Raw genomic sequence first — 25,433 nt, forward strand, 5'->3', positions numbered from 1 at the left:
TTGTGTATTTCCTTGCCTTGTTTGCTCTTCCCAAATGCCTTCCCTCACACTTCTCCAGATTGAATTCCATTTGCCACTTTTCTGCTCACTTGACCAGTCCATTGATATCTTCCTGCAGTCTACTGCTGTCCTCCTCACTATCAACCACACAGCCAAATCGTTGATATATAACAGGAACAGCAAGGGACCCAGTACTGAGCCTGCAGAACCCCAATGGAAACAGTCTTCCAGTCACAGAAACGTCCATCGACCACTATCCTTTGCTTCCTGCCACTAAGCCAATTTTGGATCCAACTTGCCACTTTCCCTTGGATCCCATGAGCTTTTACTTTTCTGATTAGTCTGCCATGTGGGATCTTGTCAAAAGCCTTGCTAAAATCCGTGTAGACTACATCAAACACACGACCCTCATCAACCCTCCTCAAAATATTCCATCAATTTAGTCAGACATGACCTTCCCTTAACAAATCTATGCTGACTATCCTTGATTAATCCATGCCTTTGCAAATGACAATTTATCTTGCGTCTCAGAATTTGTTCCCAATAATTTGCCACTCTGTTTCTCTCTCCACAGATGCTGCCAGTCCTGCTGAGTATTTCCAGCACTTTCTGTTCTCATTTCAGAATCCAGCATCCGCAGTATTTTGCTCTTAACAATGTTAGGCTGATATTCAGGTTATCCCTTCCTCCCTTTTAAAACAATAGTACAATGTTAGCAGTCCTCCAGCACCACACCTGTAGCCAGAGAGGATCGGAAAATAATGGTCAGAGCCTCTGCTATTTCCTCTTTAGCTTCTCTTAGCAGCCTGAGATACATTTCATCCAGGCCTAGTGATTCATCCACTTTGAAAGGTACTAAACCCCCTCAATATTAATAGGGTTAGGGGAGGATTATGGTTAGTTACACTGCATTAGGGTTAAGGTAATCACTGTTAGGGTGTGATGCTGGGAATTGCTGGGTTTTTGGAGAGTCCACTACAGGAAAGAACTCCAGGTAAGGATATGCTTGGATCTTCCAACAACAAAATACCAGAGCTCGAACAATAGTCATTGAATGAAACACATGTGATTTCAGATTGTTTATTATATTTTCCTTTCAGACTTTCTTACTTTTCCTTACATTGGTCGGAAATAGACAATCGTCATCAGGAGTTGGCTCCAGGCTACAGCAGCCAGCGACTCTATCACTATTTATAATATATTATTATACATTTACAATTTCTGCTCAGCCATTTCCAGGACATAGTTTGAACTCCAAGTTTCTATAGTGCATTTCATTAATTTCCAGTGAGATTAATTCTAATTTCAGGCATTGTCATTTTACAATCAATCACTCACAAATCATAAAAAGGAACAAGTTCACCAATCTGCAAACACTGAGCGATTAGCTCACCTTCACCAAGCACTCACACCCCACCTGAAAAGATCAGACCCCTCCCGACAGCCGATTTGATAGAGTGCAGTCCCACAGAGGGGCCTTGCTGCAGTTCCGACATGCAAGGGTGGGGTGGGAAGCTAGACACATTTTGTATACATGGATGGCCTTTAAACCTCTTTCATCTCAGACAATCGTATACCCTATTTCTTCAGCAAGCAAAGAATTAAAGTTTTGTCTTAATACAAAAGATCAACACTAGCCCGGCTCGATAGAGTGGGTGCTTCACATTACTGAGCCTAGATTGCTTCGCAGCATCCAAGGGGATCCCACTTGGAAGTGACTGACAGCTATCATTCCAGCCCAACCTTGACCCCCAACCCCACCCTGACATGACCTCATCCCTACTCCATCATGACAAATTTTCCAAGGTTGAGACTCATTTGCTTTCCAAAATCTCTGGCAGAACCACAAGCACCCAGAGGAAACATTTTAAACCAGACCTTCTGTATTTAAATTCCCAAGTGTTCAGGATACAGACAGTGTAACCGCATTATTGTTACTCACTCCTCCCAATATTCCAGTACAGGGACAACTTGTTGCAATGGCCTTTTGAAGAGGAGCAACTTATTTAATTAGCTGTGGAAATCAGAAGAAAAATTGTGTGGAATGCTGTATGTGAATGACTGAGAGCACTTGCAGCTGAGTACAGTCAAAAAATTTCCTTTAAGAATTGTCTTGTGATGTGAGAAATATTTTATTATGGCAGCGAATCATGATGGTTCCAATGCATGCCCGCTGGAGGACAAAACAAAAAGGAATATCTCACAGTACAAAGGCCCACGGATGCTATAATATGGAGGCTTCGAGCATAGCTTCAATCCATCTGAAACACAAAATGTCAGACAATTAAAAGTCAACAGTGCAAACAGATACCATCAGCACTGAGTAAAGTCAAAACACATACTGTCAGCACTGAGTAAAGTGAGAACAGATACAACAGATACCGTCAGCACTGAGTAAAGTCAAAACACATACTGTCAGCACTGAGTAAAGTGAGAACAGATACAACAGATACCGTCAGCACTGAGTAAAGTCAAAACACATACTGTCAGCACTGAGTAAAGTGAGAACAGATACAACAGATACCGTCAGCACTGAGTAAAGTCAAAACACATACTGTCAGCACTGAGTAAAGTGAGAACAGATACAACAGATACCGTCAGCACTGAGTAAAGTCAAAACACATACTGTCAGCACTGAGTAAAGTGAGAACAGATACAACAGATACCGTCAGCACTGAGTAAAGTCAGAACAGATACCGTCAGCACTGAGTAAAGTCAAAACACATACTGTCAGCACTGAGTAAAGTGAGAACAGATACAACAGATACCGTCAGCACTGAGTAAAGTCAAAACACATACTGTCAGCACTGAGTAAAGTGAGAACAGATACAACAGATACCGTCAGCACTGAGTAAAGTCAGAACAGATACCGTCAGCACTGAGTAAAGTGAGAACAGATACAACAGATACCGTCAGCACTGAGTAAAGTCAGAACAGATACCGTCAGCACTGAGTAAAGTCAGAACAGATACCGTCAGCACTGAGTAAAGTCAAAACACATACTGTCAGCACTGAGTAAAGTGAGAACAGATACTGTCAGCACTGAGTAAAGTGAGAATGGATACAACAGATACTGTCAGCACTGAGTAAAGTCAAAACACATACTATCAGCACTGAGTAAAGTGAGAACAGATACCGTCAGCACTGAGTAAAGTGAGTACAGATACAGTCAGCACTGAGTAAAGTCAGAACAGATACCGTCAGCACTGAGTAAAGTCAAAACACATACTGTCAGCACTGAGTAAAGTGAGAACAGATACCGTCAGCACTGAGAAAAGTCAAAACACATACTGTCAGCACTGAGTAAAGTGAGAACAGATACCGTCAGCACTGAGTAAAGTGAGTACAGATACAGTCAGCACTGAGTAAAGTGAGTACAGATACTGTCAGCACTGAGTAAAGTCAAAACACATACTGTCAGCACTGAGTAAAGTGAGAACAGATACTGTCAGCACTGAGTAAAGTGAGAATGGATACAACAGATACTGTCAGCACTGAGTAAAGTCAAAACACATACTGTCAGCACTGAGTAAAGTGAGAATGGATACAACAGATACTGTCAGCACTGAGTAAAGTGAGAACAGATACCGTCAGCACTGAGTAAAGTGAGTACAGATACAGTCAGCACTGAGTAAAGTGAGTACAGATACAGTCAGCACTGAGTAAAGTGAGTACAGATACTGTCAGCACTGAGTAAAGTGAGTACAGATACAGTCAGCACTGAGTAAAGTGAGTACAGATACTGTCAGCACTGAGTAAAGTGAGTACAGATACTGTCAGCACTGAGTAAAGTCAGAACAGATACCGTCAGCACTGAGTAAAGTGAGAACAGATACCGTCAGCACTGAGTAACGTGAGTACAGATACAACAGATACCGTCAGCACTGAGTAAAGTGAGAATAGATACAACAGATACCGTCAGCACTGAGTAAAGTGAGAACAGATACCGTCAGCACTGAGTAAAGTGAGAATAGATACAACAGATACCGTCAGCACTGAGTAAAGTGAGAATAGATACAACAGATACCGTCAGCACTGAGTAAAGTGAGAACAGATACCGTCTGCACTGAGTAAAGTGAGAACAGATACCGTCAGCACTGAGTAAAGTGAGAATAGATACAACAGATACCGTCAGCACTGAGTAAAGTGAGAACAGATACCGTCAGCACTGAGTAAATTGAGAACAGATACCGTCAGCACTGAGTAAAGTGAGAACAGATACCGTCAGCACTGAGTAAAGTGAGAACAGATACCGTCAGCACTGAGTAAATTGAGAACAGATACCGTCAGCACTGAGTAAATTGAGAACAGATACCGTCAGCACTGAGTAAAGTGAGAACAGATACCGTCAGCACTGAGTAAAGTGAGAACAGATACCGTCAGCACTGAGTAAATTGAGAACAGATACCGTCAGCACTGAGTAAAGTGAGAACAGATACCGTCAGCACTGAGTAAATTGAGAACAGATACCGTCAGCACTGAGTAAATTGAGAACAGATACCGTCAGCACTGAGCAAAGTGAGAACAGATACCGTCAGCACTGAGTAAATTGAGAACAGATACCGTCAGCACTGAGCAAAGTGAGAACAGATACCGTCAGCACTGAGTAAATTGAGAACAGATACCGTCAGCACTGAGTAAAGTCAGAACAGATACCGTCAGCACTGAGTAAAGTGAGAACAGATACAACAGATACCGTCAGCACTGAGTAAAGTGAGAACAGATACCGTCTGCACTGAGTAAAGTGAGAACAGATACCGTCTGCACTGAGTAAAGTGAGAACAGATACCGTCAGCACTGAGTAAAGTGAGAATAGATACAACAGATACCGTCAGCACTGAGTAACGTGAGTACAGATACCGTCAGCACTGAGTAAAGTGAGAACAGATACCGTCAGCACTGAGTAAATTGAGAACAGATACCGTCAGCACTGAGTAAAGTGAGAACAGATACCGTCAGCACTGAGTAAATTGAGAACAGATACCGTCAGCACTGAGTAAATTGAGAACAGATACCGTCAGCACTGAGTAAAGTGAGAACAGATACCGTCAGCACTGAGTAAAGTGAGAACAGATACCGTCAGCACTGAGTAAAGTGAGAAAAGATACCGTCAGCACGGAGTAAAGTCAGAACAGATACCGTCAGCACTGAGTAAATTGAGAACAGATACCGTCAGCACTGAGTAAATTGAGAACAGATACCGTCAGCACTGAGCAAAGTCAGAACAGATACCGTCAGCACTGAGTAAAGTGAGAAAAGATACCATCAGCACTGAGTAAAGTGAGAAAAGATACCGTCAGCACGGAGTAAAGTCAGAACAGATACCGTCAGCACGGAGTAAAGTGAGAACAGATACCGTCAGCACTGAGTAAATTGAGAACAGATACCGTCAGCACTGAGCAAAGTCAGAACAGATACCGTCAGCACTGAGTAAAGTGAGAAAAGATACCGTCAGCACTGAGTAAAGTGAGAAAAGATACCGTCAGCACGGAGTAAAGTCAGAACAGATACCGTCAGCACGGAGTAAAGTCAGAACAGATACCGTCAGCACGGAGTAAAGTCAGAACAGATACCGTCAGCACTGAGTAAAGTGAGAACAGATACCGTCAGCACTGAGTAAAGTGAGAACAGATACCGTCAGCACTGAGTAAATTGAGAACAGATACCGTCAGCACTGAGTAAAGTGAGAACAGATACCGTCAGCACTGAGTAAAGTGAGAACAGATACTGTCAGCACTGAGTAAAGTGAGAACAGATACCGTCAGCACTGAGTAAAGTCAGAACAGATACCGTCAGCACTGAGTAAAGTGAGAACAGATACCGTCAGCACTGAGTAAAGTGAGAACAGATACCGTCAGCACTGAGAAAATTGAGAACAGATACCGTCAGCACTGAGTAAATTGAGAACAGATACCGTCAGCACTGAGCAAAGTCAGAACAGATACCGTCAGCACTGAGTAAAGTGAGAAAAGATACCGTCAGCACTGAGTAAAGTGAGAAAAGATACCGTCAGCACGGAGTAAAGTCAGAACAGATACCGTCAGCACGGAGTAAAGTGAGAATGGATACAACAGATACCGTCAGCACGGAGTAAAGTGAGAATGGATACAACAGATACCGTCAGCACGGTGTAAAGTCAGAAAAGATACTGTCAGAACGGAGTAAAGTCAGAACAGATACCGTCAGCACGGAGTAAAGTCAGAACAGATACCGTCAGCACGGTGTAAAGTCAGAAAAGATACTGTCAGCACTGAGTAAAGTCAGAACAGATACCGTCAGCACTGAGTAAAGTGAGAACAGATACCGTCAGCACTGAGTAAAGTCAGAACAGATACCGTCAGCACTGAGTAAAGTGAGAACAGATACTGTCAGCACTGAGTAAAGTGAGAACAGATACCGTCAGCACTGAGTAAAGTCAGAACAGATACCGTCAGCACTGAGTAAAGTCAGAACAGATACCGTCAGCACTGAGTAAAGTCAGAACAGATACCGTCAGCACTGAGTAAAGTGAGAACAGATACCGTCAGCACTGAGAAAAGTGAGAACAGATACCGTCAGCACTGAGTAAAGTGAGAACAGATACCGTCAGCACTGAGTAAAGTGAGAACAGATACCGTCAGCACTGAGAAAAGTGAGAACAGATACCGTCAGCACTGAGAAAAGTGAGAACAGATACCGTCAGCACTGAGTAAAGTCACAACAGAAACCGTCTGCACTGAGTAAAGTCAGAACAGATACCGTCTGCACTGAGTAAAGTCAGAACAGATACCGTCTGCACTGAGTAAAGTCAGAACAGATACCGTCAGCACTGAGTAAAGTCAGAACAGATACAACAGAAACCGTCAGCACTGAGTAAAGTCAGAACTGATACCGTCTGCACCGAGTAAAGTCAGAAGATACAACAGATACTGTCAGCACTGAGTAAAGTCAGAACAGATACCGTCAGCACTGAGTAAAGTCAGAACAGATACCGTCAGCACTGAGTAAAGTCAGAACAGATACAACTGATACCGTCAGCACTGAGTAAAGTCAGAACAGATACAACAGATACTGTCAGCACTGAGTAAAGTTAGAACAGATACAACAGATACCGTCAGCACTGAGTAAAGTCAGAACAGATACAACAGATACCGTCAGCACCGAGTAAAGTCAGAACAGATACAACAGATACCGTCAGCACTGAGTAAAGTCAGAACAGATACAAGAGATACCGTCAGCACTGAGTAAAGTCAGAACAGATACCGTCAGCACTGAGTAAAGTCAGAACAGATACCGTCAGCACTGAGTAAAGTCAGAACTGATACAATAGATACCGTCAGCACTGAGTAAAGGCAGAACAGATACAACAGATACCGTGAGCACTGAGTAAAGTCAGAACAGATACCGTCTGCACTGAGTGAAGTCAGAACAGAAACCGTCTGCACTGAGTAAAGTCAGAACAGATACCGTCTGCACTGAGTAAAGTCAGAACAGATACCGTCTGCACTGAGTAAAGTGAGAATAGATACCGTCAGCACTGAGTAAAGTCAGAACAGATACAACAGATACCGTCAGCACTGAGTAAAGTCAGAACAGATACAACAGATACCGTCAGCACCAAGTAAAGGCAGAACAGATACAACAGATACCGTCAGCACTGAATAAAGTCAGAACAGATACAACAGATACCATCAGCACTGAGAAAAGTCCGAACAGATACAACAGATACCGTCAGCACTGAGTAAAGTGAGAACAGATACCGTCAGCACTGAGTAAAGTCACAACAGATACCGTCTGCACTGAGTAAAGTCACAACAGAAACCGTCTGCACTGAGTAAAGTCACAACAGATACCGTCTGCACTGAGTAAAGTCAGAACAGATACCGTCAGCACTGAGTAAAGTCAGAACAGATACAACAGATACCGTCAGCACCGAGTAAAGTCAGAACAGATACAACAGATACCGTCAGCACTGAGTAAAGTCAGAACAGATACAACAGATACCGTCAGCACTGAGTAAAGTCAGAACAGATACCGTCTGCACTGAGTAAAGTCACAACAGATACCGTCTGCACTGAGTAAAGTCACAACAGAAACCGTCTGCACTGAGTAAAGTCACAACAGATACCGTCTGCACTGAGTAAAGTCAGAAAAGATACCGTCAGCACTGAGTAAAGTCAGAACAGATACCGTCAGCACTGAGTAAAGTCAGAACAGATACCGTCAGCACTGAGTAAAGTCAGAACAGATACAACAGATACCGTCAGCACCGAGTAAAGTCAGAACAGATACAACAGATACCGTCAGCACTGAGTAAAGTCAGAACAGATACAAGAGATACCGTCAGCACTGAGTAAAGTCAGAACAGATACAACAGATACCGTCAGCACTGAGTAAAGTCAGAACAGATACTGTCAGCACTGAGTAAAGTCAGAACAGATACCGTCAGCACTGAGTAAAGTCAGAACAGATACCGTCAGCACTGAGTAAAGTCAGAACTGATACAACAGATACCGTCAGCACTGAGTAAAGTCAGAACAGATACAACAGATACCGTCAGCACTGAGTAAAGTCAGAACAGATACAACAGATACCGTCAGCACTGAGTAAAGTCAGAACAGATACAACAGATACCGTCTGCACTGAGTAAAGTCAGAACAGATACAATAGATACCGTCTGCACCGAGTAAAGTCAGAAGTTACAACAGATACTGTCAGCACTGAGTAAAGTCATAACAGATACCGTCTGCACTGAGTAAAGTCAGAACAGATACCGTCTGCACTGAGTAAAGTGAGAATAGATACCGTCATCACTGAGAAAAGTCAGAACAGATACAACAGATACCGTCAGCACTGAGTAAAGTCAGAACAGATACAACAGATACCGTCAGCACTGAATAAAGTCAGAACAGATACAACAGATACCGTCAGCACTGAGTAAAGTCAGAACAGATACAACAGATACCGTCAGCACTGAATAAAGTCAGAACAGATACAACAGATACAATCAGCACTGAGAAAAGTCCGAACAGATACAACAGATACCGTCAGCACTGAATAAAGTCAGAACAGATACAACAGATACCGTCTGCACTGAGTAAAGTCAGAACAGATACAACAGATACCGTCAGCACTGAGTAAAGTCAGAACAGATACAACAGATACCGTCAGCACTGAGTAAAGTCAGAACAGATACAACAGATACCATCAGCACTGAGTAAAGTCAGAACAGATACAACAGATACCGTCTGCACCGAGTAAAGTCAGAACAGATACAACAGATACCGTCTGCACCGAGTAAAGTCAGAACAGATACCGTCTGCACTGAGTAAAGTCAGAACAGATACCGTCTGCACTGAGTAAAGTCAGAACAGATACCGTCTGCACTGAGTAAAGTCAGAACAGATACAACAGATACCGTCTGCACTGAGTAAAGGCAGAACAGATACAACAGATACCGTCAGCACTGAGTAAAGTCAGAACAGCTACAACAGATACCGTCAGCACTGAGTAAAGTCAGAACAGATACAACAGATACCGTCTGCACCGACTAAAGTCAGAACAGATACAACAGATACCGTCAGCACTGAGTAAAGTCAGAACAGATACCGCCTGCACTGAGTAAAGTCAGAACAGATACCGTCTTCACTGAGTAAAGTCAGAACAGATACAACAGATACCGTCTGCAACGAGTAAAGTCAGAAGTTACAACAGATACTGTCAGCACTGAGTAAAGTCAGAACAGATACAACAGATACCGTCTGCACTGAGTAAAGGCAGAACAGATACAACAGATACCGTCAGCACTGAGTAAAGTCAGAACAGCTACAACAGATACCGTCAGCACTGAGTAAAGTCAGAACAGATACAACAGATACCGTCAGCACTGAGTAAAGTCAGAACAGATACAACAGATACCGTCTGCACCGACTAAAGTCAGAACAGATACAACAGATACCGTCAGCACTGAGTAAAGTCAGAACAGATACCGCCTGCACTGAGTAAAGTCAGAACAGATACCGTCTTCACTGAGTAAAGTCAGAACAGATACAACAGATACCGTCTGCAACGAGTAAAGTCAGAAGTTACAACAGATACTGTCAGCACTGAGTAAAGTCAGAACAGATACAACAGATACCGTCTGCACTGAGTAAAGGCAGAACAGATACAACAGATACCGTCAGCACTGAGTAAAGTCAGAACAGCTACAACAGATACCGTCAGCACTGAGTAAAGTCAGAACAGATACAACAGATACCGTCTGCACCGACTAAAGTCAGAACAGATACAACAGATACCGTCAGCACTGAGTAAAGTCAGAACAGATACCGCCTGCACTGAGTAAAGTCAGAACAGATACCGTCTTCACTGAGTAAAGTCAGAACAGATACAACAGATACCGTCTGCACCGAGTAAAGTCAGAAGTTACAACAGATACCGTCAGCACTGAGTAAAGTCAGAACAGATACCGTCAGCACTGAGTAAAGTCAGAACAGATACCGTCAGCACTGAGAAAAGTGAGAACAGATACCGTCAGCACTGAGAAAAGTCAGAACAGATACCGTCTGCACTGAGTAAAGTCAGAACAGATACCGTCAGCACTGAGTAAAGTGAGAACAGATACCGTCAGCACTGAGTAAAGTCAGAACAGATACCGTCAGCACTGAGTAAAGTCAGAACAGATACAACAGATACTGTCAGCACTGAGTAAAGTCAGAACAGATACCGTCAGCACTGAGTAAAGTCAGAACAGATACAACTGATACCGTCAGCACTGAGTAAAGTCAGAACAGATACAACAGATACCGTCAGCACTGAGTAAAGTCAGAACAGATACAACAGAAACCGTCAGCACTGAGTAAAGTGAGAACAGATACCGTCAGCACTGAGTAAAGTGAGAACAGATACCGTCAGCACTGAGTAAAGTGAGAACAGATACCGTCAGCACTGAGTAAAGTGAGAACAGATACCGTCAGCACTGAGTAAAGTGAGAACAGATACCGTCAGCACTGAGTAAAGTGAGAACAGATACCGTCAGCACTGAGTAAAGTGAGAACAGATACCGTCAGCACTGAGTAAAGTGAGAACAGATACCGTCAGCACTGAGTAAAGTGAGAACAGATACCGTCAGCACTGAGTAAAGTGAGAACAGATACCGTCAGCACTGAGTAAAGTGAGAACAGATACCGTCTGCACTGAGTAAAGTCACAACAGAAACCGTCTGCACTGAGTAAAGTCACAACAGATACCGTCTGCACTGAGTAAAGTCAGAACAGATACCGTCAGCACCGAGTAAAGTCAGAACAGATACAACAGATACCGTCAGCACTGAGTAAAGTCAGAACAGATACCGTCAGCACTGAGTAAAGTCAGAACAGATACCGTCAGCACTGAGTAAAGTCAGAACAGATACCGTCAGCACTGAGTAAAGTGAGAATAGATACCGTCAGCACTGAGTAAAGTCAGAACTGATACAACAGATACCGTCTGCACTGAGTAAAGTCAGAACAGATACAACAGATACCGTCAGCACCGAGTAAAGTCAGAACAGATACAACAGATACCGTCAGCACTGAGTAAAGTCAGAACAGATACAACAGATACCGTCAGCACCAAGTAAAGGCAGAACAGATACAACAGATACCGTCAGCACTGAATAAAGTCAGAACAGATACAACAGATACCATCAGCACTGAGAAAAGTCCGAACAGATACAACAGATACCGTCAGCACTGAATAAAGTCAGAACAGATACAACAGATACCATCAGCACTGAGTAAAGTCAGAACAGATACAACAGATACCGTCTGCACTGAGTAAAGTCAGAACAGATACAACAGATACCGTCAGCACTGAGTAAAGTCAGAACAGATACAACAGATACCGTCAGCACTGAGTAAAGTCAGAACAGATACAACAGATACCGTCAGCACTGAGTAAAGTCAGAACAGATACCGTCAGCACTGAGTAAGGTCAGAACAGATACAACAGATAACGTCTGCACCGAGTAAAGTCAGAACAGATACAACAGATACCGTCAGCACTGAGTAAAGTCAGAACAGCTACAACAGATACCGTCAGCACTGAGTAAAGTCAGAACAGATACCGTCTGCACTGAGTAAAGTCAGAACAGATACAACAGATACCGTCTGCACTGAGTAAAGGCAGAACAGATACAACAGATACCGTCAGCACTGAGTAAAGTCAGAACAGCTACAACAGATACCGTCAGCACTGAGTAAAGTCAGAACAGATACAACAGATACCGTCTGCACCGACTAAAGTCAGAACAGATACAACAGATACCGTCAGCACTGAGTAAAGTCAGAACAGATACCGCCTGCACTGAGTAAAGTCAGAACAGATACCGTCTTCACTGAGTAAAGTCAGAACAGATACAACAGATACCGTCTGCAACGAGTAAAGTCAGAAGTTACAACAGATACTGTCAGCACTGAGTAAAGTCAGAACAGATACAACAGATACCGTCTGCACTGAGTAAAGGCAGAACAGATACAACAGATACCGTCAGCACTGAGTAAAGTCAGAACAGCTACAACAGATACCGTCAGCACTGAGTAAAGTCAGAACAGATACAACAGATACCGTCTGCACCGACTAAAGTCAGAACAGATACAACAGATACCGTCAGCACTGAGTAAAGTCAGAACAGATACCGCCTGCACTGAGTAAAGTCAGAACAGATACCGTCTTCACTGAGTAAAGTCAGAACAGATACAACAGATACCGTCTGCACCGAGTAAAGTCAGAAGTTACAACAGATACCGTCAGCACTGAGTAAAGTCAGAACAGATACCGTCAGCACTGAGTAAAGTCAGAACAGATACCGTCAGCACTGAGAAAAGTGAGAACAGATACCGTCAGCACTGAGAAAAGTGAGAACAGATACCGTCTGCACTGAGTAAAGTCACAACAGAAACCGTCTGCACTGAGTAAAGTCAGAACAGATACCGTCTGCACTGAGTAAAGTCAGAACAGATACCGTCAGCACTGAGTAAAGTGAGAACAGATACCGTCAGCACTGAGTAAAGTCAGAACAGATACCGTCAGCACTGAGTAAAGTCAGAACAGATACAACAGATACTGTCAGCACTGAGTAAAGTCAGAACAGATACCGTCAGCACTGAGTAAAGTCAGAACAGATACAACTGATACCGTCAGCACTGAGTAAAGTCAGAACAGATACAACAGATACCGTCAGCACTGAGTAAAGTCAGAACAGATACAACAGAAACCGTCAGCACTGAGTAAAGTGAGAACAGATACCGTCAGCACTGAGTAAAGTGAGAACAGATACCGTCAGCACTGAGTAAAGTGAGAACAGATACCGTCAGCACTGAGTAAAGTGAGAACAGATACCGTCAGCACTGAGTAAAGTGAGAACAGATACCGTCAGCACTGAGTAAAGTGAGAACAGATACCGTCAGCACTGAGTAAAGTGAGAACAGATACCGTCAGCACTGAGTAAAGTGAGAACAGATACTGTCAGCACTGAGTAAAGTGAGAACAGATACCGTCAGCACTGAGTAAAGTCACAACAGATACCGTCTGCACTGAGTAAAGTCACAACAGAAACCGTCTGCACTGAGTAAAGTCACAACAGATACCGTCTGCACTGAGTAAAGTCAGAACAGATACCGTCAGCACTGAGTAAAGTCAGAACAGATACCGTCAGCACTGAGTAAAGTCAGAACAGATACCGTCAGCACCGAGTAAAGTCAGAACAGATACAACAGATACCGTCAGCACTGAGTAAAGTCAGAACAGATACAAGAGATACCGTCAGCACTGAGTAAAGTCAGAACAGATACCGTCAGCACTGAGTAAAGTCAGAACAGATACCGTCAGCACTGAGTAAAGTCAGAACAGATACCGTCAGCACTGAGTAAAGTCAGAACTGATACAACAGATACCGTCTGCACTGAGTGAAGTCAGAACAGAAACTGTCTGCACTGAGTAAAGTCAGAACAGATACCGTCTGCACTGAGTAAAGTCAGAACAGATACCGTCTGCACTGAGTAAAGTGAGAATAGATACCGTCAGCACTGAGTAAAGTCAGAACAGATACAACAGATACCGTCAGCACTGAGTAAAGTCAGAACAGATACAACAGATACCGTCAGCACCGAGTAAAGTCAGAACAGATACAACAGATACCGTCAGCACTGAGTAAAGTCAGAACAGATACAACAGATACCGTCAGCACCAAGTAAAGGCAGAACAGATACAACAGATACCGTCAGCACTGAATAAAGTCAGAACAGATACAACAGATACCATCAGCACTGAGAAAAGTCCGAACAGATACAACAGATACCGTCAGCACTGAATAAAGTCAGAACAGATACAACAGATACCATCAGCACTGAGTAAAGTCAGAACAGATACAACAGATACCGTCTGCACTGAGTAAAGTCAGAACAGATACAACAGATACCGTCAGCACTGAGTAAAGTCAGAACAGATACAACAGATACCGTCAGCACTGAGTAAAGTCAGAACAGATACAACAGATACCGTCAGCACTGAGTAAAGTCAGAACAGATACCGTCAGCACTGAGTAAGGTCAGAACAGATACAACAGATACCGTCTGCACCGAGTAAAGTCAGAACAGATACAACAGATACCGTCAGCACTGAGTAAAGTCAGAACAGATACAACAGATACCATCAGCACTGAGTAAAGTGAGAACAGATACCGTCAGCACTGAGTAAAGTCACAACAGATACCGTCTGCACTGAGTAAAGTCACAACAGAAACCGTCTGCACTGAGTAAAGTCACAACAGATACCGTCTGCACTGAGTAAAGTCAGAACAGATACCGTCAGCACTGAGTAAAGTGAAAACAGATACCGTCAGCACTGAGTAAAGTCAGAACAGATACAATAGATACCGTCAGCACCGAGTAAAGTCAGAACAGATACAACAGATACCGTCAGCACTGAGTAAAGTCAGAACAGATACAACAGATACCGTCAGCACCGAGTAAAGTCAGAACAGATACAACAGATACCGTCAGCACCGAGTAAAGTCAGAACAGATACAACAGATACCGTCAGCACTGAGTAAAGTGAGAACAGATACCGTCAGCACTGAGTGAAGTCAGAACAGATACCGTCAGCACGGAGTAAAGTCAGAACAGATACCGTCAGCACTGAGTAAAGTGAGAACAGATACCGTCAGCACTGAGTAAATTGAGAACAGATACCGTCAGCACTGAGTAAAGTGAGAACAGATACCGTCAGCACTGAGTAAATTGAGAACAGATACCGTCAGCACTGAGTAAAGTCAGAACAGATACAACAGATACCGTCAGCACTGAGCAAAGTCAGAACAGATACCGTCAGCACTGAGTAAAGTGAGAAAAGATACCGTCAGCACTGAGTAAAGTGAGAAAAGATACCGTCAGCACGGAGTAAAGTCAGAACAGATACCGTCAGCACGGAGTAAAGTGAGAATGGATACAACAGATACCGTCAGCACGGTGTAAAGTCAGAAAAGATACTGTCTGCACGGAGTAAAGTCAGAACAGATACCGTCAGCACTGAGTAAAGTGAGAAAAGATACCGTCAGCACTGAGTAAAGTGAGAAAAGATACCGTCAGCACGGAGTAAAGTCAGAACAGATACCGTCAGCACGGAGTAAAGTGAGAATGGATACAACAGATACCGTCAGCACGGTGTAAAGTCAGAAAAGATACCGTCAGCACGGAGTAAAGTCAGAACAGATACCGTCAACACTGAGTAAAGTGAGAACAGATACCGTCAGCACTGAGTAAAGTCAGAACAGATACCGTCAGCACTGAGTAAAGTGAGAACAGATACTGTCAGCACTGAGTAAAGTGAGAACAGATACCGTCAGCACTGAGTAAAGTCAGAACAGATACCGTCAGCACTGAGTAAAGTGAGAACAGATACCGTCAGCACTGAGAAAAGTGATAACAGATACCGTCAGCACTGAGAAAAGTGAGAACAGATACCGTCAGCACTGAGAAAAGTGAGAACAGATACCGTCTGCACTGAGTAAAGTCACAACAGAAACCGTCTGCACTGAGTAAAGTCAGAACAGATACCGTCTGCACTGAGTAAAGTCAGAACAGATACCGTCTGCACTGAGTAAAGTCAGAACAGATACCGTCAGCACTAAGTAAAGTCAGAACAGATACAACAGAAACCGTCAGCACTGAGTAAAGTCAGAACTGATACCGTCTGCACCGAGTAAAGTCAGAAGATACAACAGATACTGTCAGCACTGAGTAAAGTCAGAACAGATACCGTCAGCACTGAGTAAAGTCAGAACAGATACCGTCAGCACTGAGTAAAGTCAGAACAGATACAACTGATACCGTCAGCACTGAGTAAAGTCAGAACAGATACAACAGATACTGTCAGCACTGAGTAAAGTTAGAACAGATACAACAGATACCGTCAGCACTGAGTAAAGTCAGAACAGATACAACAGAAACCGTCAGCACTGAGTAAAGTGAGAACAGATACCGTCAGCACTGAGTAAAGTGAGAACAGATACCGTCAGCACTGAGTAAAGTGAGAACAGATACCGTCAGCACTGAGTAAAGTGAGAACAGATACCGTCAGCACTGAGTAAAGTGAGAACAGATACTGTCAGCACTGAGTAAAGTGAGAACAGATACCGTCAGCACTGAGTAAAGTCACAACAGATACCGTCTGCACTGAGTAAAGTCACAACAGAAACCGTCTGCACTGAGTAAAGTCAGAACAGATACCGTCAGCACTGAGTAAAGTGAAAACAGATACCGTCAGCACTGAGTAAAGTGAGAACAGATACCGTCAGCACTGAGTAAAGTGAAAACAGATACCGTCAGCACTGAGTAAAGTCAGAACAGATACCGTCAGCACTGAGTAAAGTCAGAACAGATACCGTCAGCACCGAGTAAAGTCAGAACAGATACAACAGATACCGTCAGCACTGAGTAAAGTCAGAACAGATACAAGAGATACCGTCAGCACTGAGTAAAGTCAGAACAGATACCGTCAGCACTGAGTAAAGTCAGAACAGATACCGTCAGCACTGAGTAAAGTCAGAACAGATACCGTCAGCACTGAGTAAAGTCAGAACTGATACAACAGATACCGTCTGCACTGAGTGAAGTCAGAACAGAAACCGTCTGCACTGAGTAAAGTCAGAACAGATACCGTCTGCACTGAGTAAAGTCAGAACAGATACCGTCTGCACTGAGTAAAGTGAGAATAGATACCGTCAGCACTGAGTAAAGTCAGAACAGATACAACAGATACCGTCAGCACCGAGTAAAGTCAGAACAGATACAACAGATACCGTCAGCACCGAGTAAAGTCAGAACAGATACAACAGATACCGTCAGCACTGAGTAAAGTGAGAACAGATACCGTCAGCACTGAGTGAAGTCAGAACAGATACCGTCAGCACGGAGTAAAGTCAGAACAGATACCGTCAGCACTGAGTAAAGTGAGAACAGATACCGTCAGCACTGAGTAAATTGAGAACAGATACCGTCAGCACTGAGTAAAGTGAGAACAGATACCGTCAGCACTGAGTAAATTGAGAACAGATACCGTCAGCACTGAGTAAAGTCAGAACAGATACAACAGATACCGTCAGCACTGAGCAAAGTCAGAACAGATACCGTCAGCACTGAGTAAAGTGAGAAAAGATACCGTCAGCACTGAGTAAAGTGAGAAAAGATACCGTCAGCACGGAGTAAAGTCAGAACAGATACCGTCAGCACGGAGTAAAGTGAGAATGGATACAACAGATACCGTCAGCACGGTGTAAAGTCAGAAAAGATACTGTCTGCACGGAGTAAAGTCAGAACAGATACCGTCAGCACTGAGTAAAGTGAGAAAAGATACCGTCAGCACTGAGTAAAGTGAGAAAAGATACCGTCAGCACGGAGTAAAGTCAGAACAGATACCGTCAGCACGGAGTAAAGTGAGAATGGATACAACAGATACCGTCAGCACGGTGTAAAGTCAGAAAAGATACCGTCAGCACGGAGTAAAGTCAGAACAGATACCGTCAGCACTGAGTAAAGTGAGAACAGATACCGTCAGCACTGAGTAAAGTCAGAACAGATACCGTCAGCACTGAGTAAAGTGAGAACAGATACTGTCAGCACTGAGTAAAGTGAGAACAGATACCGTCAGCACTGAGTAAAGTCAGAACAGATACCGTCAGCACTGAGTAAAGTGAGAACAGATACCGTCAGCACTGAGAAAAGTGAGAACAGATACCGTCAGCACTGAGTAAAGTGAGAACAGATACCGTCAGCACTGAGTAAAGTGAGAACAGATACCGTCAGCACTGAGAAAAGTGAGAACAGATACCGTCTGCACTGAGTAAAGTCACAACAGAAACCGTCAGCACTGAATAAAGTCAGAACAGATACAACAGATACCATCTGCACTGAGTAAAGTCAGAACAGATACAACAGATACCGTCTGCACTGAGTAAAGTCCGAACAGATACAACAGATACCGTCAGCACTGAGTAAAGTCAGAACAGATACAACAGATACCGTCTGCACTGAGTAAAGTCCGAACAGATACAACAGATACTGTCAGCACTGAGTAAAGTCAGAACAGATACAACAGATACCGTCAGCACTGAGTAAAGTCAGAACAGATACAACAGATACCGTCAGCACTGAGTAAAGTCAGAACAGATACAACAGATACCGTCTGCACTGAGTAAAGTCCGAACAGATACAACAGATACCGTCAGCACTGAGTAAAGTCAGAACAGATACAACAGATACCGTCAGCACTGAGTAAAGTCAGAACAGATACAACAGATACCGTCAGCACTGAGTAAAGTCAGAACAGATACAACAGATACCGTCTGCACTGAGTAAAGTCAGAACAGATACAACAGATACCGTCTGCACTGAGTAAAGTCCGAACAGATACAACAGATACCGTCTGCACTGAGTAAAGTCCGAACAGATACAACAGATACCGTCAGCACTGAGTAAAGTCCGAACAGATACAACAGATACCGTCAGCACTGAGTAAAGTCAGAACAGATACCATCTGCACTGAGTAAAGTCAGAACAGATACAACAGATACCGTCTGCACTGAGTAAAGTCCGAACAGATACAACAGATACCGTCAGCACTGAGTAAAGTCAGAACAGATACAACAGATACCGTCAGCACTGAGTAAAGTCAGAACAGATACAACAGATACCGTCAGCACTGAGTAAAGTCAGAACAGATACAACAGATACTGTCAGCACTGAGTAAAGTCAGAACAGATACAACAGATACCGTCAGCACTGAGTAAAGTGAGAACAGATACCGTCAGCACTGAGTAAAGTCAGAACAGATACCGTCAGCACTGAGTAAAGTCAGAACAGATACCGTCTGCACTGAGTAAAGTGAGAACAGATACCGTCAGCACTGAGTAAAGTGAGAACAGATACCGTCAGCACGGAGTAAAGTCAGAACAGATACTGTCAGCACGGAGTAAAGTCAGAACAGATACTGTCAGCACTGAGTAAAGTCAGAACAGATACAACATATACCGTCAGCACTGATGAAAGTCAGAACAGATACAACAGATACCGTCAGCACCGAGTAAAGTCAGAACAGATACAACAGATACCGTCAGCACTGAGTAAAGTCAGAACAGATACAACAGATACCGTCAGCACTGAGTAAAGTCAGAACAGATACAACAGATACCGTCAGCACTGAGTAAAGTCAGAACAGATACAACAGATACCGTCAGCACTGAGTAAAGTCAGAACAGATACAACAGATACCATCTGCACTGAGTAAAGTCAGAACAGATACAACAGATACCGTCTGCACTGAGTAAAGTCCGAACAGATACAACAGATACCGTCAGCACTGAGTAAAGTCAGAACAGATACAACAGATACCGTCAGCACTGAATAAAGTCAGAACAGATACAACAGATACCGTCAGCACTGAATAAAGTGAGAACAGATACCGTCAGCACGGAGTAAAGTCAGAACAGATACTGTCAGCACGGAGTAAAGTCAGAACAGATACTGTCAGCACTGAGTAAAGTCAGAACAGATACAACATATACCGTCAGCACTGATGAAAGTCAGAACAGATACAACAGATACCGTCAGCACCGAGTAAAGTCAGAACAGATACAACAGATACCGTCAGCACTGAGTAAAGTCAGAACAGATACAACAGATACCGTCAGCACTGAGTAAAGTCAGAACAGATACCGTCTGCACTGAGTAAAGTCAGAACAGGTACAACAGATACCGTCTGCACAGAGTAAAGTCAGAACAGATACCGTCAGCACTGAGTAAAGTGAGAACAGATACCGTCAGCACTGAGTAAAGTGAGAACAGATAGAACTGATACCGTCAGCACTGAGTAAAGTGAGAACAGATACTGCCAGCACTGAGTAAAGTGAGAACAGATACTGTCAGCACTGACTAAAGTGAGAACAGATACCGTCAGCACTGAGTAAAGTGAGAACAGATACCGTCAGCACGGAGTAAAGTCAGAACAGATACTGTCAGCACTGAGTAAAGTGAGAACAGATACTGTCAGCACTGAGTAAAGTGAGAACAGATACCGTCAGCACTGAGTAAAGTCAGAACAGATACCGTCAGCACTGAGTAAAGTCCGAACAGATACCGTCAGCACTGAGTAAAGTCCGAACAGATACCGTCTGCACTGAGTAAAGTCAGAACAGATACCGTCTGCACTGAGTAAAGTCAGAACAGATACCGTCTGCACTGAGTAAAGTAAGAACAGCTACCGTCTGCACTGAGTACAGTCACAACAGATACCGTCTGCACTGAGTAAAGTCACAACAGATACCGTCAGCACTGAGTAAAGTCAGAACAGATACCGTCAGCACTGAGTAAAGTCAGAACAGATACAACAGATACCGTCTGCACTGAGTAAAGTGAGAACAGATACAACAGATACCGTCAGCACTGAGTAAAGTCCGAAGTTACAGCAGATACTGTCAGTACGGAGTAAAGAAAGAACAGATACCGTCTGCACTGAGTGAAGTCAGAACAGATACAACAGATACCGTCTCCACCGAGTAAAGTCAGAAGTTACAACAGATACTGTCAGCACTGAGTAAAGTGAGAACAGATACTACAGATACCGTCAGCACTGAGTAAAGTCAGAAGTTACAGCAGATACTGTCAGTACGGAGTAAAGTCAGAACAGATACCGTCTGCACCAAGTAAAGTCAGAACAGATACAACAGATACCGTCTGCACAGAGTAAAGTCAGAACAGATACAACAGATACCGTCAGCACTGAGTAAAGTCAGAACAGATACCGTCAGCACTGAGTAAAGTCAGAACAGATACCGTCTGCACAGAGTAAAGTCAGAACAGATACCGTCAGCACTGAGTAAAGTGAGAACAGATACCGTCAGCACTGAGTAAAGTGAGAACAGATACCGTCAGCACTGAGTAAAGTCAGAACAGATACCGTCAGCACTGAGTAAAGTCAGAACAGATACAACAGATACCGTCTGCACTGAGTAAAGTCAGAACAGATACAACAGATACCGTCAGCACTGAGTAAAGTCAGAACAGATACCGTCTGCACTGAGTAAAGTCAGAACAGATACCGTCAGCACTGAGTAAAGTCAGAACAGATACAACAGATACCGTCTGCACTGAGTAAAGTCAGAACAGATACAACAGATACCGTCTTCACTGAGTAAAGTCAGAACAGATACCGTCAGCACTGAGTAAAGTCAGAACAGATACAACAGATACCGTCTGCACTGATGAAAGTCAGAACAGATACAACAGATACCGTCAGCACCGAGTAAAGTCAGAACAGATACAACAGATACCGTCAGCACTGAGTAAAGTCAGAACAGATACAACAGATACCGTCAGCACTGAGTAAAGTCAGAACAGATACAACAGATACCGTCAGCACTGAGTAAAGTCAGAACAGATACAACAGATACCGTCAGCACTGAGTAAAGTCAGAACAGATACAACAGATACCATCTGCACTGAGTAAAGTCAGAACAGATACAACAGATACCGTCTGCACTGAGTAAAGTCCGAACAGATACAACAGATACCGTCAGCACTGAGTAAAGTCAGAACAGATACAACAGATACCGTCAGCACTGAATAAAGTCAGAACAGATACAACAGATACCGTCAGCACTGAATAAAGTGAGAACAGATACCGTCAGCACGGAGTAAAGTCAGAACAGATACTGTCAGCACGGAGTAAAGTCAGAACAGATACTGTCAGCACTGAGTAAAGTCAGAACAGATACAACATATACCGTCAGCACTGATGAAAGTCAGAACAGATACAACAGATACCGTCAGCACCGAGTAAAGTCAGAACAGATACAACAGATACCGTCAGCACTGAGTAAAGTCAGAACAGATACAACAGATACCGTCAGCACTGAGTAAAGTCAGAACAGATACCGTCTGCACTGAGTAAAGTCAGAACAGGTACAACAGATACCGTCTGCACAGAGTAAAGTCAGAACAGATACCGTCAGCACTGAGTAAAGTGAGAACAGATACCGTCAGCACTGAGTAAAGTGAGAACAGATAGAACTGATACCGTCAGCACTGAGTAAAGTGAGAACAGATACTGCCAGCACTGAGTAAAGTGAGAACAGATACTGTCAGCACTGACTAAAGTGAGAACAGATACCGTCAGCACTGAGTAAAGTGAGAACAGATACCGTCAGCACGGAGTAAAGTCAGAACAGATACTGTCAGCACTGAGTAAAGTGAGAACAGATACTGTCAGCACTGAGTAAAGTGAGAACAGATACCGTCAGCACTGAGTAAAGTCAGAACAGATACCGTCAGCACTGAGTAAAGTCCGAACAGATACCGTCAGCACTGAGTAAAGTCCGAACAGATACCGTCTGCACTGAGTAAAGTCAGAACAGATACCGTCTGCACTGAGTAAAGTCAGAACAGATACCGTCTGCACTGAGTAAAGTAAGAACAGCTACCGTCTGCACTGAGTACAGTCACAACAGATACCGTCTGCACTGAGTAAAGTCACAACAGATACCGTCAGCACTGAGTAAAGTCAGAACAGATACCGTCAGCACTGAGTAAAGTCAGAACAGATACAACAGATACCGTCTGCACTGAGTAAAGTGAGAACAGATACAACAGATACCGTCAGCACTGAGTAAAGTCCGAAGTTACAGCAGATACTGTCAGTACGGAGTAAAGAAAGAACAGATACCGTCTGCACTGAGTGAAGTCAGAACAGATACAACAGATACCGTCTCCACCGAGTAAAGTCAGAAGTTACAACAGATACTGTCAGCACTGAGTAAAGTGAGAACAGATACTACAGATACCGTCAGCACTGAGTAAAGTCAGAAGTTACAGCAGATACTGTCAGTACGGAGTAAAGTCAGAACAGATACCGTCTGCACCAAGTAAAGTCAGAACAGATACAACAGATACCGTCTGCACAGAGTAAAGTCAGAACAGATACAACAGATACCGTCAGCACTGAGTAAAGTCAGAACAGATACCGTCAGCACTGAGTAAAGTCAGAACAGATACCGTCTGCACAGAGTAAAGTCAGAACAGATACCGTCAGCACTGAGTAAAGTGAGAACAGATACCGTCAGCACTGAGTAAAGTGAGAACAGATACCGTCAGCACTGAGTAAAGTCAGAACAGATACCGTCAGCACTGAGTAAAGTCAGAACAGATACAACAGATACCGTCTGCACTGAGTAAAGTCAGAACAGATACAACAGATACCGTCAGCACTGAGTAAAGTCAGAACAGATACCGTCTGCACTGAGTAAAGTCAGAACAGATACCGTCAGCACTGAGTAAAGTCAGAACAGATACAACAGATACCGTCTGCACTGAGTAAAGTCAGAACAGATACAACAGATACCGTCTTCACTGAGTAAAGTCAGAACAGATACCGTCAGCACTGAGTAAAGTCAGAACAGATACAACAGATACCGTCTGCACCAAGTAAAGTCAGAACAGATACAACAGATACCGTCAGCACGGAGTAAAGTCAGAACAGATACAACAGATACCGTCTTCACTGAGTAAAGTCAGAACAGATACCGTCAGCACTGAGTAAAGTCAGAACAGATACCGTCTGCACTGAGTAAAGTCAGAACAGATACCGTCAGCACTGAGTAAAGTCAGAACAGATACCATCAGCACTGAGTAAAGTCAGAACAGATACCGTCAGCACTGAGTAAAGTCAGAACAGATACCGTCAGCACTGAGTAAAGTCAGAACAGATACCATCAGCACTGAGTAAAGTCAGAACAGATACCGTCAGCACTGAGTAAAGTCAGAACAGATACCGTCAGCACTGAGTAAAGTCAGAACAGATACCGCCTGCACTGAGTAAAGTGAGAACAGATACCGTCAGCACTGAGTAAAGTCAGAACAGATACCGTCAGCACTGAGTAAAGTCACAACAGATACAACAGATACCGTCAGCACTGAGTAAAGTCACAACAGATACCGTCAGCGCTGAGTAAAGTCACAACAGATACCGCCTGCACTGAGTAAAGTCAGAACAGATACCGTCAGCACTGAGTAAAGTCACAACAGATACAACAGATACCGTCAGCACTGAGTAAAGTCACAACAGATACCGTCAGCGCTGAGTAAAGTCACAACAGATACCGTCAGCACTGAGTAAAGTCAGAACAGATACCGTCAGCACTGAGTAAAGTCAGAACAGATACCGTCAGCACTGAGTAAAGTCAGAACAGATACAACAGATACTGGCTGCACCCAGTGAAGTCAGAAGTTACAGCAGATACAGTCAGCACTGAGTAAAGTCAGAACAGATACAACAGATACCGTCAGCACTGAGTAAAGTCAGAACAGATACAACAGATACTGTCAGCACTGAGTAAAGACAGAAGTTACAACAGATACTGTCAGCACTGAGTAAAGTCAGAACAGATACAACAGATACCGTCAGCACTGAGTAAAGTGAGAACAGATACCGTCAGCACGGAGTAAAGTCAGAACAGATACCGTCTGCACCGAGTAAAGTCAGAAGTTACAGTAGATACTGTCAGCACTGAGTAAAGTCAGAATAGATACAACAGATACTGTCAGCACTGAGTAAAGTCAGAACAGATACAACAGATACCGTCTGCACTGAGTAAAGTCAGAACAGATACAACAGATACCGTCAGCACCGAGTAAAGTCAGAACAGATACAACAGATACCGTCAGCACAGAGTAAAGTCAGAACAGATACAACAGATACCGTCTGCACTGAGTAAAGTCAGAACAGATACCGTCAGCACTGAGTAAAGTCAGAACAGATACAACAGATACCGTCAGCACTGAGTAAAGTCAGAACAGATACAACAGATACCGTCAGCACTGAGTAAAGTCAGAACAGATACAACAGATACCGTCAGCACTTAGTAAAGT

At 43.6% G+C, this 25,433-nt stretch overlaps 1 protein-coding gene across 2 annotated transcripts in view; it reads right to left on the reverse strand.

The window, feature by feature from the left end:
• Nucleotides 1-1,111: 1,111 nt before the first annotated feature.
• Nucleotides 1,112-25,433, reverse strand: part of LOC137379933 (FYVE, RhoGEF and PH domain-containing protein 5-like) — a 512,321-nt gene continuing 487,999 nt past the window's right edge. For both annotated transcript variants that reach the window (XM_068051316.1, XM_068051314.1), the window contains one exon: nucleotides 1,112-2,261. In XM_068051316.1, the coding sequence (XP_067907417.1) occupies nucleotides 2,225-2,261 (37 nt within the window). In that variant the 3' untranslated portion in view covers nucleotides 1,112-2,224. The remainder of the gene's footprint in view (nucleotides 2,262-25,433) is intronic.

This window comes from Heterodontus francisci, chromosome 19 (genome assembly GCF_036365525.1).
Source record: "Heterodontus francisci isolate sHetFra1 chromosome 19, sHetFra1.hap1, whole genome shotgun sequence".
In the NCBI taxonomy this organism is placed as follows: Eukaryota; Metazoa; Chordata; class Chondrichthyes; order Heterodontiformes; family Heterodontidae; genus Heterodontus; species Heterodontus francisci.